A 27,399-nucleotide genomic window follows, 5' to 3' on the forward strand; every position below is an offset into this window, starting at 1 on the left:
AGAATCTTTTTGTATTTTCATATCCTAGAGTAGAACAGTAATACATAAAATACGAAAGAAAAGCAGCTGTGTTTTGATTTTCAAGTTTACTTACATTATTGAGGACTTCGTGAAATCCAAGGCCTCCCATCATTTTGGTCCCCATTCTAGCAGCCAACTGGTACATAAGAGGCAAAAATTTGTATGATGGAATCTTCATTCCATCGGTCTATCATTAAAAAAAAAAAAGCCTTAAGAAACATGCATTTTAAAAAGTCTCACATCTAAGCAAGTAAATTTTTCTAAAATAATGCTACTAGCACCATCATCTTCTTGTTGTTAATAAAACTTCACTAATTACAGTTTTTCCCTTGACATTCATCTTAGTCTTCCTGATGGGTATTCTAGTTTGATTCACTGCTAAGACACAGCATTTGATCCTAAATTAAACTGTATTCAGAACTAGAACACTTGCAGTGATTTCATTCCAGTGAATCTAAGGAAGAGAAATGTGGATCTGAGGGCTATTGTGATCTTGACTACAGAGAAGGCGGTGTGTGATACACTGGAGGAACTTGTGCCCTGTACGCTAACCCTAACAGGATTTAATGAGCACCAGCAGCAGAGACCGCTTGTATCTATTAAGAGTCTTATAATTCTTTTCATCCAGGAGAAACATTTTACTTGTAGGCTTCAAGTTGGTTGCCAATGTAGATCTGGTAAGCATAACTTTAATATTAGGTATCCTCAATAAAATCTAAAGTTTTTACATGAAAACTTATGAAATACTACTGCCTTAACGTTTTCCTTAAGCTTTATTTTTCATTTACAGAAGTAATTCACTTAAAAAATCTCAGAAATGATAAAGCAGGAGGAAAAACCTGCCTGTGGTCACATCATCTTTAACTGCCTTCCAGATCTCCTAGTCTGGCATCCTGGCACTTCCCAGCAGTAACTGAGAAGGAACAGGCAAAGAATGAACTAGATGCTCTCATCTCTGCAGAAACCTGCATCACTGGAGTTCAACGAGTACCTATGAGTAGAGCATCAAACCTAATACCAGGGATACAAAGAATATACGAGATCTCTGACACTGGTGGGCTTATGTCTAAGCTTGTGAAACACAGGCTGGAATACTGGGTTTAAAAGAGAAGACTTGCCTTCATCATGCCATTGACTTCAGAAACTCCGGAATTTTCAAGCCAGAGAGAACAAAGACGGAATATCCACATATCATGTCCTTCTCCACTCAGTAAGCAACTGATGTAATTTTCAACTGCTTTACATAAGAAGCGCTTACGGTCCTCTTTCAGGGCACGGAGCGCGCACTCATCCAGCTCCAGCTCCCGCTGGACCTTTACTGTGTATCTTGCATTGGATAATTAAAAGAAATCACAAAACCCATCAAATGGTACAGAACTACAAAGTCATACGTGAAATGCAACACAAATGAACAGTCAGGTATCCATCCCAGGAGAAAAATGAAAATTCTAAAACTACTAAGGGAACAAACTTTTACTATCTGGAAGTAAGTCTGTGCAATTCAAAAGCCATTCTAGGCAACTGGGGACAAATGGACCCTACCTGAGATGCCTACTTAACTCCCTTCTCTACTTTCCCTATCGTATACCAGACAAAGGCAGGTCTGAAGAAGGGTTTGACTATATTGGAAGAGACAACTCTTCTGTATTTAAATTGAACACCTATCTCTTTGTAACTATGATACCAACAAAACAAAAAGCCCTATACTCTACAATGTCTAGAATCACAGACCATGAATTCATGCTCTGGTTCTGTACATCTATCTTATCACTTTCACTGGTGGACATCTCATTACCTGTTGGTCTGGATTTTATGTTCCCTAAGAAGGCCCACTTCCTCTTTGGCCCTTTTCAGAAGAGCCTGCTTGTTTTCAAACTCTGATGATTTCATGTAGTTTTCAATTCTCTGGTACTGAGTGTCCGAGAACCGTGCCAATGAGAGAAATGCTTTCATCTTTCCATTTCTAAGCTCATCACTGCTTTCTCCCTCGTAATTTCCAGCAACTTCCACTGCCTTGAAGAAAACACAATCCATTTATATTACAGAGATACTAAATGCATCCAAAGACTCAAATCAAAGAAATACTGCACTAAATTCAATTTATATATATATATATGTATATATATGTATGTGTATATATATATATGTGTGTGTGTGTGTGTATATACATAAGCTAAAATATATGAAGTACACTATTTTACATTTTCAAATAGCCTTGATGGTGCAGAAATAACCCAAACAGCTAATATTTTAAAGAACTGCACAAAAACACAGGGCTCCATAAAATTTAAAGACAGTCATATAATTTCCATGCTACACTAGCTATTTCCAAAACTAATTAAACGAAAGGAATTAAGGGGCAATTCAGGAAGGCAGAAAGGGGATGGCCTACAGAAGTGCAAGTCCTACTTGGAGGGCAGCTGATATTACAAAGGAATCAGACTGCTGTGGGTATTCCTTAATCAGCTCTTTTCGTAGATAAATGAGAAATGATCAGAAACAGCTGGCTGTGAGTAGCGGGAGGTGGGGGCAGAGGGAAGACAGACAGTGTCCTTCTTTTTTAGTGCTGTACTTCATTCTGCTTTAAAAATTACACAGAGCTACAACAGCTATATATCCAAAAAATGAAGGCCTTGATGAACAGACCAAGTGTATCCATACTGAACAGCTCTCCAGGGCTGCTAGGAAAGCTTACCTTCTCTAGGTAGGTCTGCATGATGACCGCAGGGTTCTCCAGGCAAGTTTCCGCTAACCAGGTGCCGCACACCCTCAGACATTCTGCATATATAAGTCTTAGGTCGGGATCATTCTGTATACAGAAAGCAAAATCTTAAAATGCAATTCACCAGCAAAATATACGAAAATATCTTCTATGTAGGTGAAAAAGCAGGATGAAAGTATTTTTCCTCATCTGCTTTCCTCATCACAATACATGATTTTAATAATGACAAATAGATCAGTTTTATGAAATAATCTTCTCCTACTATTAATTATTATTGCTACTACTGAAGCAACTCACGATTACCGAACACTTGTATACACCAGGCACTCTTACAAAGGCTGTTTCATTTCCAGAGATTCAAGGCTCAGGAACCCTATGAAATGAGTCCTGCTATTGTCCTAATCTGCTGAGTGCAACACCACCGGTGAGGGAGAGCTCCAGAAGCTAACGAGTTTTCAGCAGCCAGGAGTGGGAAATTATCAGCCATTGTATTTCCTAAGCAGGTAGACCGACAAGTTACAGAAATTATCAGCCATTGTACTTCCCCAGCAGGCGGACTGACAATCATTCCAACTTGCTCCTCTTTTAACTTTTGTTCTCACGTCCTATTCGTTTCAAACTTATAGTTCTTTCATGTTTGTTTCCTATGCACCCTTCTCCAGTTCCACATAAAGTTAAAAATAGATAAATAAAAACAGTTTAACATTGGGATAAATAAAATGAATCTACCACAAGATGGACTGGCAGAATTCCTGCAAATAGAAAAAAAACGAGTATTTTCTAGACTGCCTTTACAAATACTAATTTTCCAGGCTCCTTTTTACAGTTTCTTATTCATGGACCAGTAACTTCACAGTGGATTTCTTAAAAATATTTTAAAGCACAGTCACTCTTTTATAACAGGAATTCATTCAGCCAATAAAAAAAAAGTGAACCTCTGGGGCGCCTGGGTAGTTCAGTGGGTTAAGCCGCTGCCTTCGGCTCGGGTCGTGATCTCAGGGTCCTGGGATCGAGCCCCGCATCGGGCTCTCTGCTCGGCGGGGAGCCTGCTTCCTCCTCTCTCTCTGCCTGCCTCTCTGCCTGCTTGTGATCTCTGTCTGTCAAATAAATAAATTTAAAAAAAAAAAAATTTATAAAAAAAAAAAAAGTGAACCTCTGCACAGCTGGCATCCAGCTTCTTGATCATCTGCTTGAGAATACTCAGGGCGAGACTCTGCTCCTTCTTTGCCCAAAATACTTGGGCTTCCTCCAGCTGCCACTCAGAGACTCCACAACGAGCTGGATTATATTGTTTAATTTGAAATATTGCCCTTTCAGGGAGCTGAAATGAAAAGAACAGATAAGAATTACTACTTTTACTATTACTACTACGAGCACGAGTAATAATCAGGAGAGCCGTAAACCACCACTGATGACCATCTGTCAGGACCGGCTCAAGCACATCTCCGCCTGCCTCCTCCAGCCCCACATGGGCCTGTTTTTCTCTTCAGTACATATAAGCACACATGCATATGTACGTACATATATGTGTGTATGCGCACACTGTGTACGACCAGCGAACTGTTACCGATATAGTAAGCTACACCTTACCATCTGAGAACCAGGAAACAGGCACAGAGAAGGTCTGATGCCAAAATGGGAAATTATGCTAAACAGTATTTTTACAGCAATCTGTTTCTCAATGACATTTCCGTTTTACTTGTGCTTTCTATTTTTTGACTCAAAAGGAAAGGTCATGGGGTGAGACGACATAGTTTTGAAATCCTATTACCTGTGTGTTCTTGACAGTTCGGGCTAGTACAGAGAATTCTACAAGGTGCTTGGTGAGAATATCCCTGAAACAGTCTCTCTGGGAATTCTCCATTTCCTTTTCCATGAGGATCTCCAAAATGACCGTGCGGAGAGCCATGATGGGCTCCTGAAAACTGAAGTCACTGTCCTTGAGGAGCTGGGAGTGTTTCCGCCACTTAGTGTACACTTCGGAAGGTTGCCTATCCGTGCCTGAGCTGCAAGCACAGTCACAGAATTCATGTAAGCAAGAGAAAGGAAGAAAACAAAATCCCTACTATTAAGTACACTAGAAATTCAAAATGGTTCAAAAGGACTGAAGTTTAGAAGGCTCCAAAAGCATCAGCTCTCTGATGGTCAGCATGGGGGCTACAGATGATGAACATTTCTAATGATTTTCTTAAAAATACTCTTCAACCTCAGAAAAGGCAGCACTTCTAAGTATATATTCTTCTGAAAAGAGAAGACATTCATCAGGCCTGTCACACAGAACGCCTACACCCCCAGTCCTGCTTCAGCACTCCCTGTGGCAAAAGCAGACACGTCAGCAAGGAAACGAAGTGAACTCATAAATTTCTACTGTGTCCAACTATGCATAGGGGATGACTCTATGCATGATTATAGTTGTTAAAGAGATCACAATTCAGAGAGAGAAATGCTGGCACCTGGCAAACATTATTTATTAAAGAAGAGAAAATGCATACTGTACGACTAGTTTACATGAAAAGTCCACATGAAGCAGTACTGTCCAATCCTTCAGGACCCCTGCAAGGACAGGAATCGAGAGGAAGCAGGGACAGGAAGAAGACGACAAGGGAAGGACTAGGAAATGAAAGCAGCTTTCAGAAGCTTCTAGGACAGCATGGCAGAGGATAGCTAGAACGACACTGATCCAACATAGGGCTACAACAGAATGGCATACCATGCTCTCTGGCAAAAAAAAAAAAATGAGGAAAAAAACAACTTTATGTGGGGTACAAGAGGGCAAGAGCTGTGAAGAAGAAAGCACAATGATGCTAAATTTCAAAAACTTGTATTTTTACAGTAAATATTTTTCAAAACACTTAATAAGAACACAGCTCACCGAAAAAAAAAAAAAAAAAAAAAAAAACACAGCTCACGAGGCTCATCAACTTATATCGTGATAAAAGAAACGAACCTACTGACAGCCTCTTTTCTTGTTTTGTAAGTCACTGCAGAGAGAAAACAGCAGAGCTGCACTGGAGGGTTTGTTTTGAAGTCATCCAAACCACATTACCTGGAGAACAGCTCCCCGATGTTCTCGAGCTCGCCGATAGCCTGCAGCCTGCTGAGAGTGGGGTAGAGGGAGTACACAGATTCAAGGTCCCCCTTGCACAGCTCTTCCACTTCTTTCACCCTGGAGGGAGAAAACACAAGACACATGGGACACTAAGAGATTTTCAGAAAGATGGAAGCTCATATCTGCTTGTAAAGAGTTCTCACTGGCTTTGCTGGTGACCAGATGCTCCTGACATTCACAAGTACCACTGGCACAATGTGGCGGGCACAGAGTCATCGCTCAGACCAAGAGTTCACCCTGGATCTCCCACTCCTGGCCGCTAACCCAGGCCCCGTTACAGGGTTCCTATGTTTTTTCCACTTTCAGAATTATTTTGAAGCTTAGAGAACATGTACAGAAAGAGCCTAACAAATTGGCTAGCACATAATATGCACTGAAATGGTGGCAAATATTTCTGTAGTAAAATACAGGATTTAATAGGTCAGTAACTACTGTTAAATAAAAAACAGTGTATTACGTGTGTTTAGTCTGTTATACTTAAGTACCTTCTTGGGCATGATCTCATCTGTGCCTCGTAACAAGCCCAAGTATTGGTAAGTCCTGACCACAAGTCACTACTTTACAGCAAGAACACTATGCTAAGAGGTAAATGCCACACAGCTACTAGAGGAGACAAGATTAAAACTATCAGGATACAGAGGTCCAGGAAGCAGACAGAGAGGTGGGAATCCACAAGACGTTCTTGAGGGGTCTGCATAAAGAGCTGACCTGGTCTCAAAGGGAATTTTAATTTTTTAAAGGAAAGAACAGATCTGAACCATATGAACAAATAAAAAGGTATTTTATATATATATAAAAAAATAATGTAACAACTGATTTAAGTACCTAACCTATGAGCATGCTGCTACATCTAAAACAAACAAAAAAAAAGGTCTATTAGTACTATATATCTATTTGACAAATAAGCATAAAAGAAATCTCTAATATAAAACATTTGAAACACAGAGAACCCCTTTGTAAGATATGGAAGACAACTATTAGGATAGGCACAGCCAGAGTTCCTACAAAAATCTTCCTGCAGAAGAGAGAACAAATCTGAGTGCTTATTTCTCAGACTTACAGGAGCTAAGAAGTTATTAGTCACAGGATTTCGCCTCCCCTGTCTGCACTGCTCGAGGGTCAGTGCTGACTGGCACAATTTATTACACAGGGAATGTGGTTTCCAAGAGGGGTATGAGAATGACAAAGAAACAATCAGACCAAACCCACCAAGTCCTTTATCCCTTCACCAGTGCAAATCCTCACATTGAAATTATTCATCAAGTTTTCAGAAAAGAAGCCATGACATTAAACATTAAAATACAATAACTCATTTTGTAATACCTGGCATATCTGAGACTTTCATAAAATGTGGAGAATTCTCTATCTCTCAGAGACTGCAGAGCATTGTACAGTGATTCGTGGTAACTGGGTCCTTCTAGTCCTTTGCTGTGAGATAATTAAAACATAAAAGGAAAAAATGTAATTATAAACAAAGAATCCTAAAACATACATGTATAAATAGTTCACTTAAAAAAAATCCAGGGACGCCTGGGTGGCTCAGTTGGTTGGACGACTGCCTTTGGCTCGGGTCGTGATCCCGGAGTCCCGGGATCGAGTTCCGCATCGGGCTCCCGGCTCCGTGGGGAGTCTGCTTCTCCCTCTGACCTTCTCCTTGCTCATGCTCTCTCTCACTGTCTCTCTCTCAAATAAATAAAATAAAATCTTAAAAAAAAAAAAAAATCTGACAACTAAGATTAAGACTTCTCCACTTAAAAAAAATGCATTTCTAGGAATTTTGGCAAGAAATACAAAGAATTTTGTAGATCATTTAAATTATTCAAGCAGAAAAGAGTAATTTCTCAGCTATTTTGGCCGGTTCTAACTATGCTACATTCTCATGCACTGACTCCGTGAACACCAACTGTGTGCCAGGCGCTTGGCACCACGTTTCAGAGTCAAGGGATCCGTGAGTGGACAAGTCACATAGGGTCGTCATTCTCATGGAGTTTATGCTGTGGTCTGGAGAAGATGGACAATAAATGAAAAAATATTGGACAGTGACGAGGGACATGTGGTGAATTAAAACTGGGTACTGGGACGTCTGGCTGGCTACTCTGGACAGGTGGTCAGCACAGGTGTGAGATGTGGCCTTGTTAAACAAGAATCTGAATGACAAGACACCATACACGTGGGACAGGGGGAAAACAAGATGCACATAAGGCCCCGAGCAGGAACAGCTTGGCCAGCAGGAAGCACCCGAAGAAAGCCGACATGCCCAGAATGCACCGGCCACAGGAAGAACAGTCTGTGGTGGTTTACCGAGGGGAGCGAGACTACGCTCCGCCGGTAAAAGGCTGTAAAAATATGAAAGCGTTTCTCTAACATTACAGCAATCTAATAGTTTGAAATTGGAAAAACACCTTAGTTAATGAAATTTTTTTTCAATGAAGGCAAGTCAACATATAATTCATATGATCTCATTTTTTTTGGCATTTATGTCACCATAAAACTTTTTAGATAAAAGCGAAATCTTTTATTGAATTAGGTGTTTGGCTTTCCAGTCGGAAAAACCAGTGCTATCACGATGCAGGTTATAAAAAGCATCTTCCCGTGCTCCTGGGTTAGCAGTTTTTATAGAAGGAAACATTTTATCAGTACAGGTAAGCAGTCTTCTGGGAACCATCCAGCCCGTAGAAGTGCTGGCTAACCCAAGAGTGTGCACCAGGGTGTGGGAAGGGAAAGGACAGTAGTTTTCTTTGGATGGACAGACAGAAACTCTCACGAGAAATACGTTTTAGATTTCTATTTCCAAGCCTCTGTCTCTGGCGGGGAGTGGAGCTGCCCTAGGAAGAGGCTGAAATCCACTCCCCGCACAGTCTCTGCTTCCTTCTGTCCTGCTGGAGCCATGCAGGCATGTCCACAGCCTGTAAAGCACACACCCCCGTGACACTGAGTGACACAAGCAACGGCTTGCCGTGCAGAGCTCAAGAAAGCGCAGCACACAGCACCCGAGCTCCTCTCACCTGACGGCGAGGCCGTGGTCCCACTGCATGTTCCTCCACGCTGCCTGGTAGTGGAGTTCCTGGAGCTCCGCGCACCACTCCTTATTCTCACGATCTAGTCCTTTCAAATAGACGGAAAGAATATGGCAGAGTCCCAAATTCTGCAAGGCCTGAGCAGGAGAGTATTAAAAAAAAAAAAAAAAAAGCTCAGTACTCAAAGATAACAGAACTAGAGAAATAAAAAATAGCAAACACAAAAAGCAGCTTTCACAACACATTCGTGAAAATCCCGCAATCCTGGTTAGTAAGTTCCCCCCGAGGCGCAGAGGGCGCTCCCAAGCCTTGGCCCTGTGACGCAAGAACGGCTACGGGACGTCAGCCAGTGGCGCAGGTGACCCAGACCCCAAGGAACGGTTTCTGGGAGACACGGCCCCCGTGTGGCACACTGGACCCCACAAGGAAATGTCTTTTGCTGTCAGCTGGCAAGACCACCATCACCAAATCCACACTCTCCCTGAGGTCAGTGACCTGCCCGATTCAGCCACGCGTCCCGCGGGGGTTTTCAGCCCAGTGCCCGCTGAGCAGGGACATTCTCGGCTCTCGTGCGTCTGCTCGGACTGAAAGCAGCTCAGCTCGAGGCTGGCAGTGCTGCTCCGGGGCAGGCAGCTCACCTGAATTATCCCCGCCTGGCGGGTTGAGGAGGAGATGGCCGTCTCAAGGTCATAGGTCACCAGGGCCTTCCCCCACATTGCTTCATGCTCGTATGTGCGTAGTCTGCAACGAGATTTGCAAAATCCCTTTGAGTTCCATGTGCACTGAAGTCCTTCACAGACGGAATGACAACAGCATCATCTAGAAGCATGCGGTTACCTAGTGAGGGGCTGCAAGACCTTCCCTCCGCCACAGCCGTACAGGCTATCGGGCTCTCCTATACTTCTGTAGATTTCTAAGAGCAGATCCTAAAAACAAGGCAGCAACAACATGGGAAAAGGAAAAATGTCACTTTATAAATTTAGCAAAGAGGAACTTTTACTATTACCAACGTGTATCTCCCAACTCTAAATGTTATGTTACAAAAGTAAAAGGCAGTGATACTGAAATATAAAGTTTTTTTTTTAAAGATTTTATTTATTAATTTGAGAGAGAGAAAGAGGGAGAGTGAGAGAGAGCATGAGAGGGGAGAAGGTCAGAGGGAGAAGCAGACTCCCCATGGAGCTGGGAGCCCGACACAGGACTCGATTCTGGACTCCGGGATCATGACCTGAAACAAAGGCAGTCGCTTAACCAACTGAGTCACCCAGGCGCCCCTGAAATATAAAGTTATTTTTTTAAGATTGTATTTATTTATTTGACAGACAGAGATCACAAGGAGGCAGAGAGGCAGGCAGAGAGAGAGGGAGAAGCAGTTTCCCTGCCGAGCAGAGAGCCCGATGCGGGGCTTGATCCCAGGACCCTGGGATCATGACCTGAGCCGAAGACAGAGTCTTTAACCCACTGAGCCACCCAGGTGCCCTGAAATATAAAGTTTCGAAACAGCAACACAACAAACTGATCCCAAAGAACAGAATAACTGACTCCCTGAAGAAAACTGCTCACAATTTCATGAATTAAAAAAGAAATTAATCCCAATACCAGGTTTTTAACGCATACAAAAATAATCATAAAACAAAAACAAATGGGGTGCCTGGTTGATTTAGTCAGAGGAGCATGTGACTCTTGATCTCAGGGTAGTGAGTTTGAGCCCCACAATGGGTATAGAAATTACTCAAAAATAAAATCTTAAAACCGTTATATGCAATACTTGTCAAAATACTACAGCATTTTTCACACAGCTAGAACAACCCTAAAATTTGTAAGGATCGAAAAAAGACCCTGCATAAAAAAAAAAAAAATGAAAACAAAACCAAATAATCCTATCAACTGCTAAAACTGTGCAAGGGATAATGATGTCTGCAAAGTCTGACTCTTGAAAACTTGAATGTAGTAAAAATAAAGGTCATGAATTTTTCTCTGAAAAACAAAAACCTCAAAGTTGCATTATGTTAAAATTGGTAAAATGTGGTATGGATAAAGAAGTGGCTTACTGACTCAAATCTCTGTTGTTAAGTTTGTACAAAATTGATTCGGTTTAAAACCATCTCAATAAAATAAAAATGAAAACAGAAAACAAAAAACTGGGGTGCCTGGGTGGCTCACTGGGTTAAGCATGCAACTCTTGGTCTCAGCTCAGGTCTTGATCTCAGTGTCATGAGCCCTGCACTGGGCTCCATGCTGGGCGTGGAGCCTGCTTAAGAAAAAGAAAACAGGGGAAAAATGAAAGAGTCAGAAACTTTTGCACAGAAAACCAGTCAAGCACTTCAAGTGCCTCATGCTTGCTCTGGGAAATAATTTACTACATACAAATTCACTGACACTGGCCTAATTCTACACTTATAATTCTAATTAAACTGTTGATATTCATGAACACGAAACTGAGCCCTTGCTGTTCTTCATTCAGTACTCAAGCCCTGCACAGGGCCTGACACATAGAAAATACTTTAAAAACTCAGTAAAAGAGGTTAAGACTATAAAAAAGGAAAAAGGGAAAAGAGAAGGGAGAATGGGATCAGCCAGCAGAGAGCGCACACGTCACACAAGGCCTGCCTGAGGGTTCTAAGTGTTCCCAGAACATTAGGGAGGATGGGGGGGGGAGGGGCCAGGTAACAACCCCCCCCCCCGCCCCCCGTCTAGTCACGTGAGGTTCTGGGTGGGGTGGGATTAGCAAGTGCTGCTTCAGGCAGGAGCCTGGAAAGGGAAGAATGAGAGACAGCAACGACACACAGGTCCTCTACAAAGTCCAGCAGGCTGTTACGGAAGGGAGGCCAGAAAGGATGAAATAGAGGGAAATTATTTTATTTTTTCTTAAACAGGCTCCACACCCAACATGGGACATAAACCCATGACCCGAGATCAAAAGGCTCCCGCTCTAGTGACTGAGTCAGCCAGGCGCCCCTGAAGGGGAGTGATTTTAATAGTTAATGGGACTGTGAAGATGTTTAGGCACATTCAGAGGGAGCACAGCACAGTAAAGAATAAATCCTCTGAGAAAGAGTTCATAAAAAACGAAGCACAGGAAGGACCGTCTTGACTAGAAGGGGAGGGTGTATCTCTAACAAGAGGAAACGTTAACGATGGAGCAGACGCAGGGAGATTTCCATGTCTGATGGTGGGACGTCATCTCCCTGTCACGTTTTCTTCCAGAAGCAGGAGGCAAGCTATAAGCAGGAGGAGGAGAGACAACCAGGGGTTTAAGCAAAGTCGAAAGACCAAAACTATCATTTCAAAGGAATGAGCGGACCAAAGAGATTCAGGGAGGATGGACATTAAGAGATTTATAGAAGAAGCCATCTGCCCTGAGGTGTGACATACGATAAACAAGGAAACAAATGAATATACGATTATAAATGTTAAATGATACAAAGAAAATGAACAGGCTACTGTGGCAGAAAACACATGGTATAAATTCACCCTGCGAGACAGGTGGTTTCTATCCCAACTTCCAGAGAAAGGAACTCAAGGTTGGAGAGGTAAGTAATTTTGTGCCAGATTTTACAACAAAGTGGCTGAGTCGGAATTAGAACTCAAGTCTCTCTGCTACTCCAAGGCCCAACCTTCAGACCAGGAACTTATGTACATGACACTCAGTCCAAAAAGTAACATCTGCTTGAAAATCAAATGACATCTCTATAATCTCTGCAACAAAATAATTATCCAAAATATAAAATAAATAGTATCACAAATAAGGTCTCTATAATATTTACCTGTAAACGTATTCCAGTTTCTTCTTTACTTTTTTCACTCAAACTAGAGATAGCTGTACTCTGGCTTGCTTCTTCAAACGTAAGACTTCTGTTTGTAACAAGAGCATTTCTTTTAATGAGAATATACTACTTTGAAGCTTGTTAATATAGACAGTATAGACTTGGATGGGAAAAATTAACCAAGGTCATAGATAAAACATAGTGAAACATTTACATTTTAAAATTCAATATAACTTACACAATTGTGAGCATTAATATTTTGAAGGAGAATCAAATTTTAATGACAGTCTGATATATGGGGAGGCCAGATACCAAAATACACTTATTTACAGAGCCTGGCCTGTTTCAAAACAGATGCTCCCCACTTCCTAAATGTTCTATCAGTGGTTTTACCTGAAGTTCAACCTCATTAATAAGCACGGGCACACAAATTAAGACCACAGTGAGACACTACTTACCACCTAATAAACTGGCAAAAATTAAGAAGTCTGATAATATTAGGTGTTGAGAAAGAAGGGCATCAGTGGGATTCCCCCGACCCCTAAGATTATAAAACTAAGCAACAGGATGAAAACTTGGATTTGTGGAGTCCAAGGCCTGAGCTGTAAACCATGCATTTATATATAAGACACTCAGTCCCGTAAGTGATTTCAACTCAGAAATCATGTCACCCCTGAACTGTTTACGACAAGAATAATCCAGAGTATAAAATAAATCTTATAAGTGGTAGTACCTGTAGTACCTCTAGTACTCCTGTTCGGCCCCTTACTTAAATGTAAGGCTTTCTACTCACCTCCTCCCTCCTGAACTACATTTCCGAGAAGGATGCAAATTGGTATAACGACATTAAAAATAATTTGGCATTATGTTTTTAAGGCTGAAATTCTGCATACCCGGCAACCCGGTAATTTCACACCGAGACACAGATCATTAACCGGGGAACGGGCCAACGAACCGTGCTGTGTCCTCGCGAGGAACACGAAGCGGCAGTGACGAATGAACCACAGCCACACACGCATAAAGTTCACAAAAATACTGAGTGGAAAAACAAGTTGTAGAAAAGTCCACATATAATTCATCATAAAGCTCAACAATGAGGAAAACTAAAGTATATTTATGGGTTCGTACTCATCTGATAGAAACAGCATCTGTAAAAACAAGGAACACAGAGCCCCTGGAGGGGGCACAGAGCGCCGAGGGACGGAAGCACACTGACAACCCCCGACTTTTCTATCCAGACACTACGGAGTTTCTTCACTGGCAAGTCATGGAGAGAGAGTTAGGTTTCAGAGGAGAAATCTGGAAAGTGGGGAGACAGTCCTGCAGGTGATGACTTGGTCAGCCCAAGGCTGTAACCCTCCCCTGGCAGTCAACGCCCCACTGGACCAGGAACACCGAAACCACTGAGGCCAGGAGCTAACGCCTCTCTCTAGATCGGAATGAGGGAGTTTTGGATTTCTCTCTGAAATAACTACAGACACTAACTTGGAAATTTCATTTGTGCTCAAGAGCAAGTTAACAAATCCAACTTCTCCGAGTCACTGAAGAAAACTAGCATTCCCTGCCCTCCGTCAAGCTCATCTCTCTGTCTGCTCTCCCTTTGCCATCGGGCACCTGGCGGGAAAAAGTCAAAACCAAACTGGTAAAGCAGACAGCAAGCCTTATGTGTCAAGGACTCGTTCCCAAAGTTAACCAAAATAGGGGCACCTGGGTTAGGCCTCTGCCTTCGGCTCAGGTCATGATCTCAGGGTCCTGGGATCAAGCCTGACGCAGGGCTCGCTTAGCAGGGAGCCTGCTTCCCCCTCTCTCTCTGCCTGCCTCTCTGCCTACTTTTGATCTCTGTCAAATAAATAAATAAATAAATAAAATCTTTAAAGATTTTTTTATTTAAAGATAAATAAAATCTTTAAAGTTGACCAAAATAAAAATCCAGGCCCTCCTGCTTATTAAATAAGCAATTTTGCAAAAATGTGCCAAATTCTATACAATCACCTACCTACCAATTCAGGTGATTTTATTTACACCCATTAAAGAGTTCAGTTATTCCCTCCTGATTAGTAAGAAATACTCTGTGAAACCAGGATACTGAAACACATTCAGATCAGAATTCCTATGCAGACCCTGACTCAGATTTTTTTTTTTTTTTTTAAGATTTTTATTTATTTATTTTGAGAGAGAGAGAGAGCATGAAAGGGGAGGTCAGAGGGAGAAGCAGACTCCCCATGGAGCTGGGAGCCCAATGCGGGACTTGATCCCAGGACTCTGGGACCATGACCTGAGCCGAAGGCAGTTGCTTAACCAACTGAGCCACCCAGGCGCCCCCTGACTCAGATTTTAAGTCTCTAAGAATAAGCAATAACCCATTTCACATACTCATTACATACTTCGAGAACAGAATTGTCTTCGTACAAAGTCAACAATGATGGTGAACACATCAATCACATGTTACACACAGTATCTACATATCGATTTTTGTTTTCAGTTGAAAAATAGAAATTAAATACCAAGCCAGAGAGTTAAGAAATCAGTCCAGGCACACTGATTTATGTTTGGAGTAGGATCTGAATTCTGGCTCCGGGTTTTCCACAGTCTAAGACCCACAGTACTTCCAGCCTAAGGACACCCAAAGCAGAAACTGTAAGTCGCAAGCATGAGAAATGAAGCAACATTGTACATCTTCGCTTTTTCGATTCTGTAATATGAATGGTTCTGTGGTTGGAAAACGAGACTGACAACAAAAATAAACACTAGGCCATGTCAGATGAATAAATCCAAGGAGGGCTGCTGGGATAATACAGTGCGTGTTTTCCACTCTCTACCCTTGATGCTTTTCCTTTTCCGCTATGATCTAGGAAACACCTATTCGACCCTTAGAAGAGTTCTAACTCAGAGGAAAAGCTAATTAAATCAGTAGAAATCCAGGTAGATAGCAAAGTAATCAAAGTGATTTAGAAACAGAAAGAAATCCATTACATTGCTTAGTAAAACTAAGTACTTACTTAGCAAGTAAAACGGATTTTGAATAAGCTGGGGTATTAGTGGTAAAATTAATTTCACTGAAATCGGGGAATCACTCAATCATGTGAAAACTGTGATCACTTGTCTTAAGTTCCCGATGCTACCTGCTGTGGGGAATACAGAGAGACGTAACTGTGGTCTCTGTCCCCCAGGAGCTTGCTATCTGGAGAATTTCTACAAGTCTTATCTAATAAACACCCCTTTTATTCCTTTTTTTTTTAAAGACTTTATTTATTTATGTGACAGGGAGATCACAAGTAGACAGAGAGGCAGGCAGAGAGAGAGGAGGAAGCAGGATCTCCACCAAACAGAGAGCCCGATGCGGGGCTCGATCCCAGGACCCCGGGATCATGACCTGAGCCGAAGGCAGAGGCTTAACCCACTGAGCCACCCAGGAGCCCCACCCCTTTTCTTTCTTTTAAAATGTTATCATTTCACTTTAAAAGACAGACAGCTTCTAAGATGTCATTTAAATAGAGAAGCAGGAGCAAAACGAACTATATTTACAGTGACCGAAACCATGTCAACACCAATTTAAAAAACCAAAGGTCTGAATCCCATTACCTTCTGTCTTGGTCTTCCATGCTTTTCTTATCTGCGTAGATTTCTGCGTAGAGCAATGCTGTAAAGTGAGCAGCACAAGACTGAGCGACCTTGGCAACCTCTAGATAATTCAACTCCAGCCAGAAGGCATCATCAAAAACTGTTCCTAAGGAGGGTCTAAAGAAAAATGTAACACGACGTCAGGTCCCTTTCTTCACTTTCACAATCAAGAGAAAAGCAAGCTCGTCTAGAATACAGTGCAATCGAGCTCTGGTGAAAAAGAAAATGACGCTCAAATCACCCGAGCCCGTGTGCCTCCCAACATACAGCCAGCCCACTCTCAGCATGAAGAGCCCGAACTCTGACCCTTCGCAGAGCGCCAGCCAGGAAGGCGACGGGTCATCAGATCATACAGACGTGGGGTTCACGTTCGCACTCCATCAAGGCGTCCACTGACCACAGGCTAAGCACGGGCCGCCCAGCACCGCGAGCAACACCTACACAAAGCTTTTCTAGTGCGCGACCGGATGCAAGGACTGTCTCTGCTAAGACACGACTATGTGTTTCTCCTAGTGCAGTTCATTTCCTAAGTTACCAAACCACCGTCTTCTGTGCTAACAGCAGGCCAGGACCGGAAGGGACCAGAGATAACACCTCTTCCAAAACCATCATGACACAGGAGACGCGACAGGGCGTGGCTAAGGGTGCTGGTTGAGGAGGGGGCACAGCCTGGTTAAAATCCAGCTGGACCCCCCAACCGCAAGCTGTAGCATTTGCAGCAACCTCACTTCCTGAGCCTCAGTTTCCTCACTTGTAAAGCCCGGGGACAGCACGTCATCAACAGTCGCTGCAGAGACTCAACGATGCTCACAGGCTGACGAGTCAGGTGCTGACACTGAACTACAGCTACCGGGGAACCTGCATTTCAGAGATCACACAGCTCCTAAGTCCCGGACCTGGACTTGAACTCGGGTCTTTACACGCTTTGTTCTATTCACATTCTCTCCAGCTCTTCCTCGAGGGCTAGTCAGAACGAGAACTGAAGTCGAAGAACTCCTATGCTCTCCGGGGCCTGCCCAGGGCGAGACCGTTCCACCTCGATGAGAATTCCACACCGGACGATTCCAAGGTGAGAGGCTTCCCCACCCCGAGGAAAGAGAGGCTCCAGCTGCAGTTAAAGCTCTTTCCGGGCTTTCTCAGAAGAGGGTCTGGTACAGGACAAGAAAGTGAACCAGTAACCTTCTAACTGGCAGCCAAGACACTGAAAGACCCAGAGCTTCTAGGAGCGGAGCAGGACGGAAGAGGGGGACAGGCGTCAAGGCCTGCGGCGATTTTCAGTTTCCTTCTGCCTCTCCTCCCCACGCTTTGTCAACCACTGCCACCAGCCGGCCTGCACACCACAAGCCACCAATTCTACCTCCCCAGTGACCGGCCTCCTACCGTTTGCTCGCAACTCTGGTCAACTCAGGAGCAGCACGGGTCAACCTGCCCGTGACCTCTGGCAACCCCTGCACTCACTGTTAAAACTCTCATGAGGACCAACAGGAACAAGATATTGTACGATAGAACCATTTACCACCGTCAAGAAAATAAACACCGCCACAGCACAGGATACAGAACCACGCATTTTGAGGCCTGTGATTCACAGATGGGAAACTTTATCTTATCCAGTTCCTGATATTGTCTTAGCCAAAGTGTCACCCCGAATATGGATTATTTCAGGAAGATCCAAGCATCACACAAATTAAATATGGCGCCTTACAGCAGCAGCACCTAAAATAATCATGGTAAAATTCAACCAGCAAAATTTAAAATTTAAAGTTAAAATTAACACTGCTAAATCCCCAAACTCAAGCAGCAATATTGACTTCGTTACCTCTTCTGTCTCCTCATGTAGTCCACAACGGCAAGCATTGTCCTCTGTGACTTTTTATCCACACAGCATCGGAACAGGTGCTCGGGCTCTGAAAACGAAAGAGCGCTCCCCTTAGTCCCGGACAGACCTGCTTACGCACACTCCTCCCTCGTGCATCTGGTGGGATGTGCAGAACCTGGCACAAAACTGGTTCTTAATGAATATGAATGGAGAAGCAGAATTTAATGGCATTTCTTATTTTTTGAAACAAACTACTGTGCTTAGGGGCACCCAGGTGGCTCAGTTGGTGAAGTCCCTTCTTTCGGCTCAGGTCATGATCCCAGGGTCCTGGGATCAAGCCCCGCGTCCAGTGACCTGGTCCATGGGAAACCCGCTTCTCCCTCTCCCTTTGCCCCTCCCCTGCTCATGCACTATCTCTCTCTTCCTAATAAATAAAATCTTAAAACAACAACAACAACAACAACTACTGTATTTAGTAAAACTGAGAATTTAATTATATTTCTACTGGGTGCTCGGGATACGATCCTGAACACGACAGGCTACTGCTGTGACCACACCAAACTCGTGACCACAGTGTGCCGAGTGCTAGCACCAGGCAGGGGGACGGCACAGAGAGGCCTATTGAAAGGAACCTGATCTGAATAAAAGAAGTTTCATGGGGACAGTGGTATCTGACAGAAGAGTGACAGTGTTCCAGGCACCAGTCACACTCCTGAGACGGCCAACAAGAATTTACTGGAACAGTACCACCTGTGCCGAACCCCAGAGCTGGAAGGCAGTAGGGACACTGGGCCAAGTGAGGAACAGACACATTCTTTACCACAGAGAACTGACAGGATCTGGCCACCACAGGGACATGAGAGAGAGGTTCTCGGGCTTGGGCAACTGAGTGCCATTCACTGAAGACATGAGAGAAGTAGGCCAAGGGAAGGGGATGAAGAGGGTTAAGTTTACTTTGAGAAGTGAGTCTGGGATGCACAGGAGACGTTCAAGGGAAGGCAGGAAAGATAAACCATTTAATCTGACAGCAATCAGGATGTACTTTCCTTTTAAACCACAGAATTTCACACATGAAATTTAAATTTTCTTTTACAGCCATATAGATGCGGCACTTTATGTAGAGGTAAAATAAAACAGGCTATTTTTACCTATGAATGGTGACAGCATAAATATGTATGTATATATGGTAGCAGGAAAGTCTTGGCCATGTTCATAATGAGCTGCCAGGTCATCGTAGGCGGTGACAGATCATATTAGTTTAGTAATAAAAATTGTTTTTAATATGACTTTAATATTATCTTAGTATTTAAAGTTTAAATGTTTACTGGTAATTGAACTACGTACACCTTATTTCCCAAATTAAGGACAGGAGATATAGTTTAGTTTGCAAAAGTCTCTACGAGAATTTTTATTTCATGAATTTCATTTTGATAATCTAAAGAAAATTCCCATAAGCATACTGTGGATCATTTACAAGACCAGCTTGTAATCTACCAGAACACAGAAGGAGCTTCCATGTCTATGTTTAAAAACTGTATTATTTCACCCGAGAGACGTGTAAGTGCTGTCAATGGAGAAGAACTCGCAAAACACAGAACAGAGCAAACGGAGGCCGACCAGACACCACGGTCATGTCAAGCAGAGGTTTCAGCAGTCCAGAAAGGACGACTGGGAGAGGCATGTGGTCACAACGTACGCCGAAGTGACAGGAACCACAGTCGAGACTGGGGAAGAGCAGGTTGGCCGCAGTGAAACACACAAGTCAACAACCGTCCGTCCGAGAAGCGTCCTGGTCTCACGTACACTAAGTGAATCTGTACCTGGTTTCATGTGTGCACATAAAATACGTTACTAACACATATTAAAGACGGTAAGTTAACATTCTAGATTTTGAATTTTTTCCCTTTAATTTTAGGTTTGAAAACCGGACCCACAGCGAGCCCTCCAGTACGCGTGGATGTATTACGTATACACACGACACACTACTCCTCTCCCCATGGCAGTTCTCCTGCTATACGTTCCTACTGTGGGGAATATTATGAAGCATAAAAAGAAATTCAGTTATGTAAGTCAACAAAGTATAATCTATTTTGTTTTTTTCTGGGGGAGGGTTGTTTTGTTTTGGGTTTTTTTTGTTGTTGCTATTGTTCAAAAAAAAAAATCCAAGGAAGTAGACCAAATATTAACCACAGTGATCCTAGATCATAGGATTATAGGCAACTTAATTTTTAAATTTATGCTAATTTCTCTATTATTTTCCACAACAAATATTCTGTAATACAAAGGGTTATTTTAAAAAGATGAGTTGGCCAGATCTTTACCATAAAATCTCAACCTATCTTCCAGTACAGGACCCAGAATATTTGCTTGCATTTATTTGTCTGCTTTTCCCACTGCGAGGATGTAGGCGGTCTTCTTCGTATCTGGGGTGCTAGTGCCGAGCACAGGGCCCGACACACACGGAACGCTCCGTGAGCCACTCCACTATCAGAAGCCAAAATTCCCTGGTGAAGTGTTCCGCACCGAGCGCTAACCCAGGTGCTTTACACACACTGTCTCGTGGAAAATGGACCACGACTTTCATCTCCATGCTCCGGAGGATGAGAAAATAAATACTTAGAGGTTACAGAATTAAGCCAATATAGCATCCTGAAGGGATTCACACAAAATCTTTCTCTAGAACTGAGAAGTTAACAGTATAAATGCTAGAAATTTAACCGAATACCTGAATCCAAATTTGCGGGGGTCGTGGATCGGCTCGCTGGTGAGGAGTGTCTGAAACAGCTCGTGAAAAATCCCTGAACGTGTGCAGAAAGCAGGTTTCTCCGTGATTCATCTGTATCTTGGAGTAGAACATCATGAATCAAGTATGGAAGCACAGTCTGACAAAAGTCCGTTTTCACCTGGAACATACAAACATGTGGCATCAACAGTCCGCGTGAAAATCATCTAGTTCGCTTAACATTCTCGTTCCGTTACTGGCATCTCAGACTTAAAAGAAAAACGACAGACGAATCTGTCATGAACTCAATGTATCTCTAAAACACACGCAAAATGCATGTACCAGGCAGGGCTCAAGAAAAATCAAAGTTCCCTACAGTGTTGACGTGAAACAAATGTGTTCATTTCACAACAACTGTCCGTTGCCAATCTGGGTCTTAGGCACTTAATGAAACAGGATGATGTTCACAAATGAAATTATTACATCATGACTGCAAATAAAATTTCAGAGTTGGAAGTGTTATTAATAACAGTTTTCTAATTTGATATAAAGGAAAACGGGGAATCAAAGTTTAAGAGAAAAGCTGAAAATCTGATTTTTGTACATTTTCTACACTCAGTGGAAACCTACAACAGGCATGTTCAAGTGTTTATTTATTTTAATAAACTCCTATTTGAGTATACAATTTGGGTACTTATCTGTGATATACTCCTAAGTGTAGAAAAGCACTTTAATCCTTGTGATACATTAAAATAGTACACAACCTTATCTTTGTCACGGTACTCTCTTCACGTATTCATCACATACCACACTCACAGGACAGACGACAGACTACCAAATGCACACTTTCTTTTTAAAATAAAGACAAATAAAAACGGCAGTTTTAGAAATAAAGAAGTGAAGGAATTTGGAATTGGGGTGTTGTGTATATGTGTATCTGGAACATTTTATCTTGTGGCGCAAAGTCAGAACTTTATGAAAAACCCTTGGCCATGTTCACTAACGGGAAACGCTGTGTGTGTGTGTGTGTGTCAAGGCTATCACTGAGCGGACTCGATACAAGTACAATGTAGTAACGCGGGGTGTGATAATTTATTCACTGCCAGCACTTCTTCTGTAGAAGCAAAGACTGCTTTTTAAACTGCTTTCGATGAAGGCACTTTATCAAACAATATACTCTCCACTATCAGTTTTGGTTTCTTATTTTTTACTTGAATTCTAATTAGTTAACATACATGGTAAAACTGGTTTCAGAAGTGGAATTCAGTGATTCATCGCTGACATACAACACCCAGGGCTCATCACAAGTGCCCTCAAGTCCTCCTTAATGCCCATCCCCGTCTAGCCCATCCCCCACTCACCTCCTTCTGTCAACCTTCTGTCTGTTCACTGCCGCAAACAGTCTCTTACGGTTTGTTTCCCTCTCTTTCTTTTCCCCCCTTCCCCTACATTCATCTGTTTTGTTTCTTAAATTCCACAAATGAGTGAAATCATATGCTATTTATCTTTCTCTGACTGGCTTATATCGCTCAGCATAATACCCTCCAGTTCCATCCACGCCATTGTCTATCAGTTAGTTACTTTTAACTGGTAGCTGTTTGAACTAGTCAGATATTTTGTTTTCAAACTATCACTGAATCATGCTTGATGGGGCCATATAAATTCCACTAGCACTAAAATCTTGGAGCATCATGATATTACACTGCTTTGGCCGGCACACTTGATAAAAGCGCGTAAATTTTGTGTTTGATTTGGCGTTAAGCCATTACTCTACTGAAACAAACTGTATGACACCTTCAGAAATAAAAAAGCAGGAGCGGCTGGGTCGTACAGTAAGGTAAGCATCCAACCCTTGGTTTTGGCTCAGGTCGTGAGCTCGGGGTCACGAGATGGAACCCCGCATCAGGTTCCACACTTAGCACGGCATCTGCCTGGAATTCTCTCTTTCTCTAGAGTGGGAAAGGTGAGAAAGAGAGTGCCTGCTCACTCTCTCTTTCTAATAAATAAATAAATCTTTTAAAAAAAATAAACCAATAAATAAAAATAAAAACGCAATATTAACTGCTACCCTAGCTCTTTTCCTTACTCAAGAAAGTATACTAGGGAAAGTAAATGACAACAACCTTAAAAAAATAAATTAAAAAAGAGCAGACTTCTGGTTACTGTAAGTATTGTTAACTATTGTCAGTAACAAACGAAGCAAGGCACCCTTTAGAGCTCATCTGGTACGTAGCTCCGCCACAGCTGAACCCGACCACACAGAGCTCCCGCTACATGAAGATGCCCCGTTTGATGGACTCCCAACAGCTGAGCACAGGTGATGCTCCTGGAGATGACGTGCATGACCCCCGCACCCCTCTTAGAAACAGAGGCCATAAATACGGACTGGAAGCCAAATGGAATGGCACAACCAAAGGAAACTACGAAGAGAAGGCTCAAATACAAAAAGCACAGGTAGAAAGGGATTAAGGCAGACTCATTAATCTTCTTACTTCACACATTGGCTTTAATAATTGAAGAATTTCACTTTTTGTGCCTCCACTATCCAAAAAAGCACAAGTCAGCCTCTTTATCCAAACATCATGGTTTTCACTTTGAGGAATCCACAGGCTCATATCATCCAGGCCTTCTAAAGGATTTTCTTTGTCTAGTCTGGGCACTTCCAAAAACTAGAGAGAAAACAGTCAAAACACGTAAGTACAGTAATTAGAAATATATTTTCTCTTTTCCATGCAGAACAAGTATCTAGGCATAAATCTGTTTCTAAACCAAACTAAATATAGTTAAAAATAATTCTGGAGGCAATGGATAACTCTTAAAATTAAAACAGATTTATGTTTATATGAAAGGCCAAGTGGTATGATCAAGAATTACTGGTCTACACAGCAGGATACTTGAGATCTATTCGAAGCTCACTAGTAGCACAAGGCACATCACAAACTCTCTGCCTCACTGGTCTCATGGACAAAACCGCTCCAAGTCTACCACAGAGAACGGACTTCAAAATGTTAAAACTACAGTGTTTTACAGATTTTACTGGTTTTATTACTGGTTTTATTAATTACTGGTTTTATTAATAGTTTATATTACCAGTAATTTCACTAAGACCAAAATTATATTTATGATATATTAAAAAGACTATTACTACAATGGATATATGTCCCCAAGTTAATTTGGTGAAAATTCTACTGTTTATCTCCCTATAGCTTTAGGAAAAGAAACTATTAAAGAGGGATACTTAGACTAAAAGAGAAGCAAGAGTTCTTAAATATCCTTCAGAGTCCTTCGAGTCAAACGTGGTTATGATATTAAAGTGGAAAAAGGGAGAGTCTACAGGTCATCTTCTACTTCACGAAGGGGCTATGATACTTTAACTTCCTACAGAAATATACACTCACTTGTTGCGCAAAACCTACAAACCACACCAGCATCAGTGGATTTCTTCACATCAGCGTAAGGGTTTTCTACTCCCAAGACAAAAGGCCTATCGTTAAGAACACCTCCTATCCCCCAAATCAGTCGTAAGCTGACCTTTCTATCTCAACTTTTCCGCACTGCTATAATTAAAAACACAAATCCCCTGGATTCAAATACAGCTGGAATACTTCTAAGAAAAGTTAAATGTTAGTATAATACTATTTAGGCAACTTGATATTCATATCCCACAGCAAAGAGAACTGTTTGGGTATTCCATAAACATTTATTATTTGAGAGACCTTTTTTTTGGATGTTCTAAAAGGCTGTAGATAGATCAACATGGGATCAGGTGTCGTCTTGTAAATCTCCCAGAAACTATGTCCAGTCTTTGTAGCTAAAATGCTTTTCAAACAGGTAACAGCAGCTGATCGCACTTTGACACTGAAAAACATATAATTCAGATGCTTACTAAGTATATCAACTACTGATAAATGTGAAACAACCTCCAAAAAATTTTTAAATCTAAAATTTTAAATTTATTTTACAGGTTGACCCTTGAAAGAGTTAGGAGCACTGATCTCCACACAGTCAAAATCTGTATTTAAATCCTAATTCCCCCCAAAACTTAACCACTAATACTCTGCTGTTGACAGGAAGACATACAGATAACACAGTCAAGTAACATAGATTTATATATGTGACATACTGTACTTTTACAACAAAATAATTTAGAGAAAAGAAAATGTTTTGAGGGACGCCTGGGTGGCTCAGTTGGTTAAGCAGCTGCCTTCGGCTCAGGTCATGATCCCAGCGTCCTGGGATCGAGTCCCACATCGGGCTCCTTGCTCATCAGGGAGCCTGCTTCTCCCTCTGCCTCTGCCTGCCATTCTGTCTGCCTGCACTCGCTCTCTCTCCCTCTCTCTCTGACAAATAAATAAAATCTTAAAAAAAAAAAAAAAAAGAAAAGAAAATGTTTTGAAGAATATAAAAGAGAATATTTTGAGAATATAAGAGAGAAGATACATTTATATACTATACTGCATTTAACCAAAAAAGTCCACATATAAATGGACCCAGGCAGTTGAAACCTGTGGCATTCGACTATAAAGTGTAAAGGTCAACTGTGTCAGGCAGTTTTTACTTAGGAAATCTTACATCTCTAAATAAAAAGTCAAGGGGCAACTGGGTGGCTCAGTTGGGTAAGCATCTGTCAGTTCATGATCTCTAGGTCCTGGGATCGAGCCTCATGTCAGGCTCCCTGCTCAATGGGGAGTCTGCTTCTCCCTCTCCTTCTGTCCCTCCCGCTTGTGTTCTTTCTCTCCCTCCCAAATAAAATCTTAAAAAAAAAAAAAAAAAAAAGTCTTGGTAATTAAAATTCTACAGCAACAATGCCAAAATTACCAAAAATTTTTAATATTCTTTCAGTAAACCTGAGTTATTAATAACTGCAGGGGAGAGGAGCCTGAGTGGCTCAGTGGGTTAAGCCTCTGCCTTCAGCTCGGGTCATGATCTCAGGGTCCTGGGGTCGAGTCCCACATTGGGCTCTCTGCTGGACGGGGAGTCTGCTTCCTTCTCTCTCTCTGCCTGCCTCTCTGCCTACTTGTGATCTCTCTTTCTCTCTGTCAAATAAATAAATAAAATCTTTAAAAAAAAAAAACAAAAAAAACCCAAAACAAACTGCGGGGGGCGGGGGCAGCAAAGGAATAAAAGCAGAAGCAATCTCACAGCACCAAACGAGGTGAAACAGGTGAAACGAGGAAAGAATCTGCAGCAATTTTATTTGCATAAACAATTAAAATGGGCAAAAGAAAACCCTATCTGATTACCTTAAGATTATGATGCTTCCTCTCTAGGATTTACTTTAAAAGGATCAAAATATCTATCTCTCTCTCTGCCTGCCTCTCTGCCTACTTGTGATCTCTCTCTGTGAAATAAATAAATAAAATCTTAAAAAAAAAAAAAAAGGATCAAAATATTCTCAATGAGCACAGTGCCTTTGATTTTGACAAGTGCCCAAAACATCTGCTTTTGCAATTCTCCTATTTTTGATGTTCTCTATCGAACCACCTGGCATTTTCTTATTGTTTGTCCAGTCACTAGAATTCAAAATGGACCTTGTATGGTATGCTCATCTGTGAAGCCGGTGCCTCAGGGATTATGGCAACTTGAAGGAGAATGCTTTGGTTTCAGGAGATGATAATTTCGGTAAAGTATCAATCTCCCTGAATGTCAGACGAAGTAGATGCGAGCAGATATACAGGGTCATCCCATACTCACCAATCTTCTACGAGCGTGTTGTTCAGGTAGGTCAGTGTTATAAAGGTCCACTGAAGTTCTTTATCTACAAATAACTCGGGGGCCTTGGTAGAAGATGTATCTCTACTATGCTGTATAGCTATCGTGGAGAAACCGACAGGACCCACTTCTCCCAGGCAGCTCCCAACAGCCTCTAGATTTAGAAATTCCTTTTCAGTACAGTTGTTGCTAAAAGATCTCCCATAAAAACAAGTTTTCTAATTTCAAAAACATCATGTTTCGTCATCCTTCAAGATTTAAGCAGTTTCTCAAAGACTCTGTAGAGATTAAAGAAGCTACTATATATTGTAGCATTTTCTTTATATATCCATGCAGGCAAAAGATATTTTCCCCTATAAAATTAGTAACAGAATACATATAGTAAGGATGAAAGTCTAAAGACAGCTACTGGATGAACTCATCAACAGACTTTAAAGCTGTTAAAACATTTTTGAGGTATTTATACATAAATCTTAAATACCCAGTACAGTGAAAATTCACACACACATTTTTTTCCACCTGTGTTGTCACCACCCAGATAAAGACAGAGCAGTTCCTGCCAGAGAACACCCTGATGCTCTTTCCCAGAGGGAATTTAATTAAAATCCACTCACAAATTTTTTGATAGCTCTCCTTTCAAAAGGCAGAGCCCTAGTTCCTCACCCTGAGTGTGCGGTGTACTTGGTGACTCACTTCTGACAAACAGAGTACTAGGCTTTCACTTCCTTGGTTGAACTTATCCCCAAGCACTAGATTCTCTTAGATGTTATTATAAACAGAATTACAAACAGAATGAAATTTTCTTTCTAGATTGTTCATTGAGGGTGTATAGAAACAACTAAATTTTGTGTGTGGATCCTATATCCTGACATTGTGTCAGATTCATTTATTA

The 27,399-nt window shown here is 41.8% G+C and overlaps 1 protein-coding gene across 6 annotated transcripts in view; it reads right to left on the reverse strand.

The window, feature by feature from the left end:
- LOC111153730 (ATM serine/threonine kinase) overlaps window positions 1-27,399 on the reverse strand; it is a 125,724-nt gene that overhangs the window by 22,164 nt on the left and 76,161 nt on the right. For 4 of the 6 annotated variants that reach the window (XM_022512915.1, XM_022512913.1, XM_022512916.1 and 1 more), the window contains 18 exons: window positions 26,490-26,661; window positions 24,512-24,653; window positions 23,288-23,464; window positions 20,799-20,976; window positions 18,074-18,161; window positions 16,219-16,374; window positions 12,637-12,724; window positions 9,707-9,795; window positions 9,508-9,610; window positions 8,858-9,006; window positions 7,176-7,280; window positions 5,790-5,909; window positions 4,515-4,749; window positions 3,897-4,064; window positions 2,717-2,830; window positions 1,817-2,034; window positions 1,140-1,347; window positions 95-208 (listed from right to left, as the gene is read on the reverse strand). In XM_022512915.1, the coding sequence (XP_022368623.1) occupies window positions 95-208; window positions 1,140-1,347; window positions 1,817-2,034; window positions 2,717-2,830; window positions 3,897-4,064; window positions 4,515-4,749; window positions 5,790-5,909; window positions 7,176-7,280; window positions 8,858-9,006; window positions 9,508-9,610; window positions 9,707-9,795; window positions 12,637-12,724; window positions 16,219-16,374; window positions 18,074-18,161; window positions 20,799-20,976; window positions 23,288-23,464; window positions 24,512-24,653; window positions 26,490-26,661 (2,624 nt within the window). Of the gene's footprint in view, window positions 1-94; window positions 209-1,139; window positions 1,348-1,816; window positions 2,035-2,716; window positions 2,831-3,896; window positions 4,065-4,514; window positions 4,750-5,789; window positions 5,910-7,175; window positions 7,281-8,857; window positions 9,007-9,507; window positions 9,611-9,706; window positions 9,796-12,636; window positions 12,725-16,218; window positions 16,375-18,073; window positions 18,162-20,798; window positions 20,977-23,287; window positions 23,467-24,511; window positions 24,654-26,489; window positions 26,662-27,399 lie in introns of those variants that run through there. The other 2 variants (XM_022512918.1, XM_022512919.1) reach the window with 2 other exon arrangements.

Source organism: Enhydra lutris, unplaced genomic scaffold (genome assembly GCF_002288905.1).
Source record: "Enhydra lutris kenyoni isolate GAN:26980312 unplaced genomic scaffold, ASM228890v2 scaffoldscaffold34, whole genome shotgun sequence".
Taxonomy (NCBI): domain Eukaryota; kingdom Metazoa; phylum Chordata; class Mammalia; order Carnivora; family Mustelidae; genus Enhydra; species Enhydra lutris.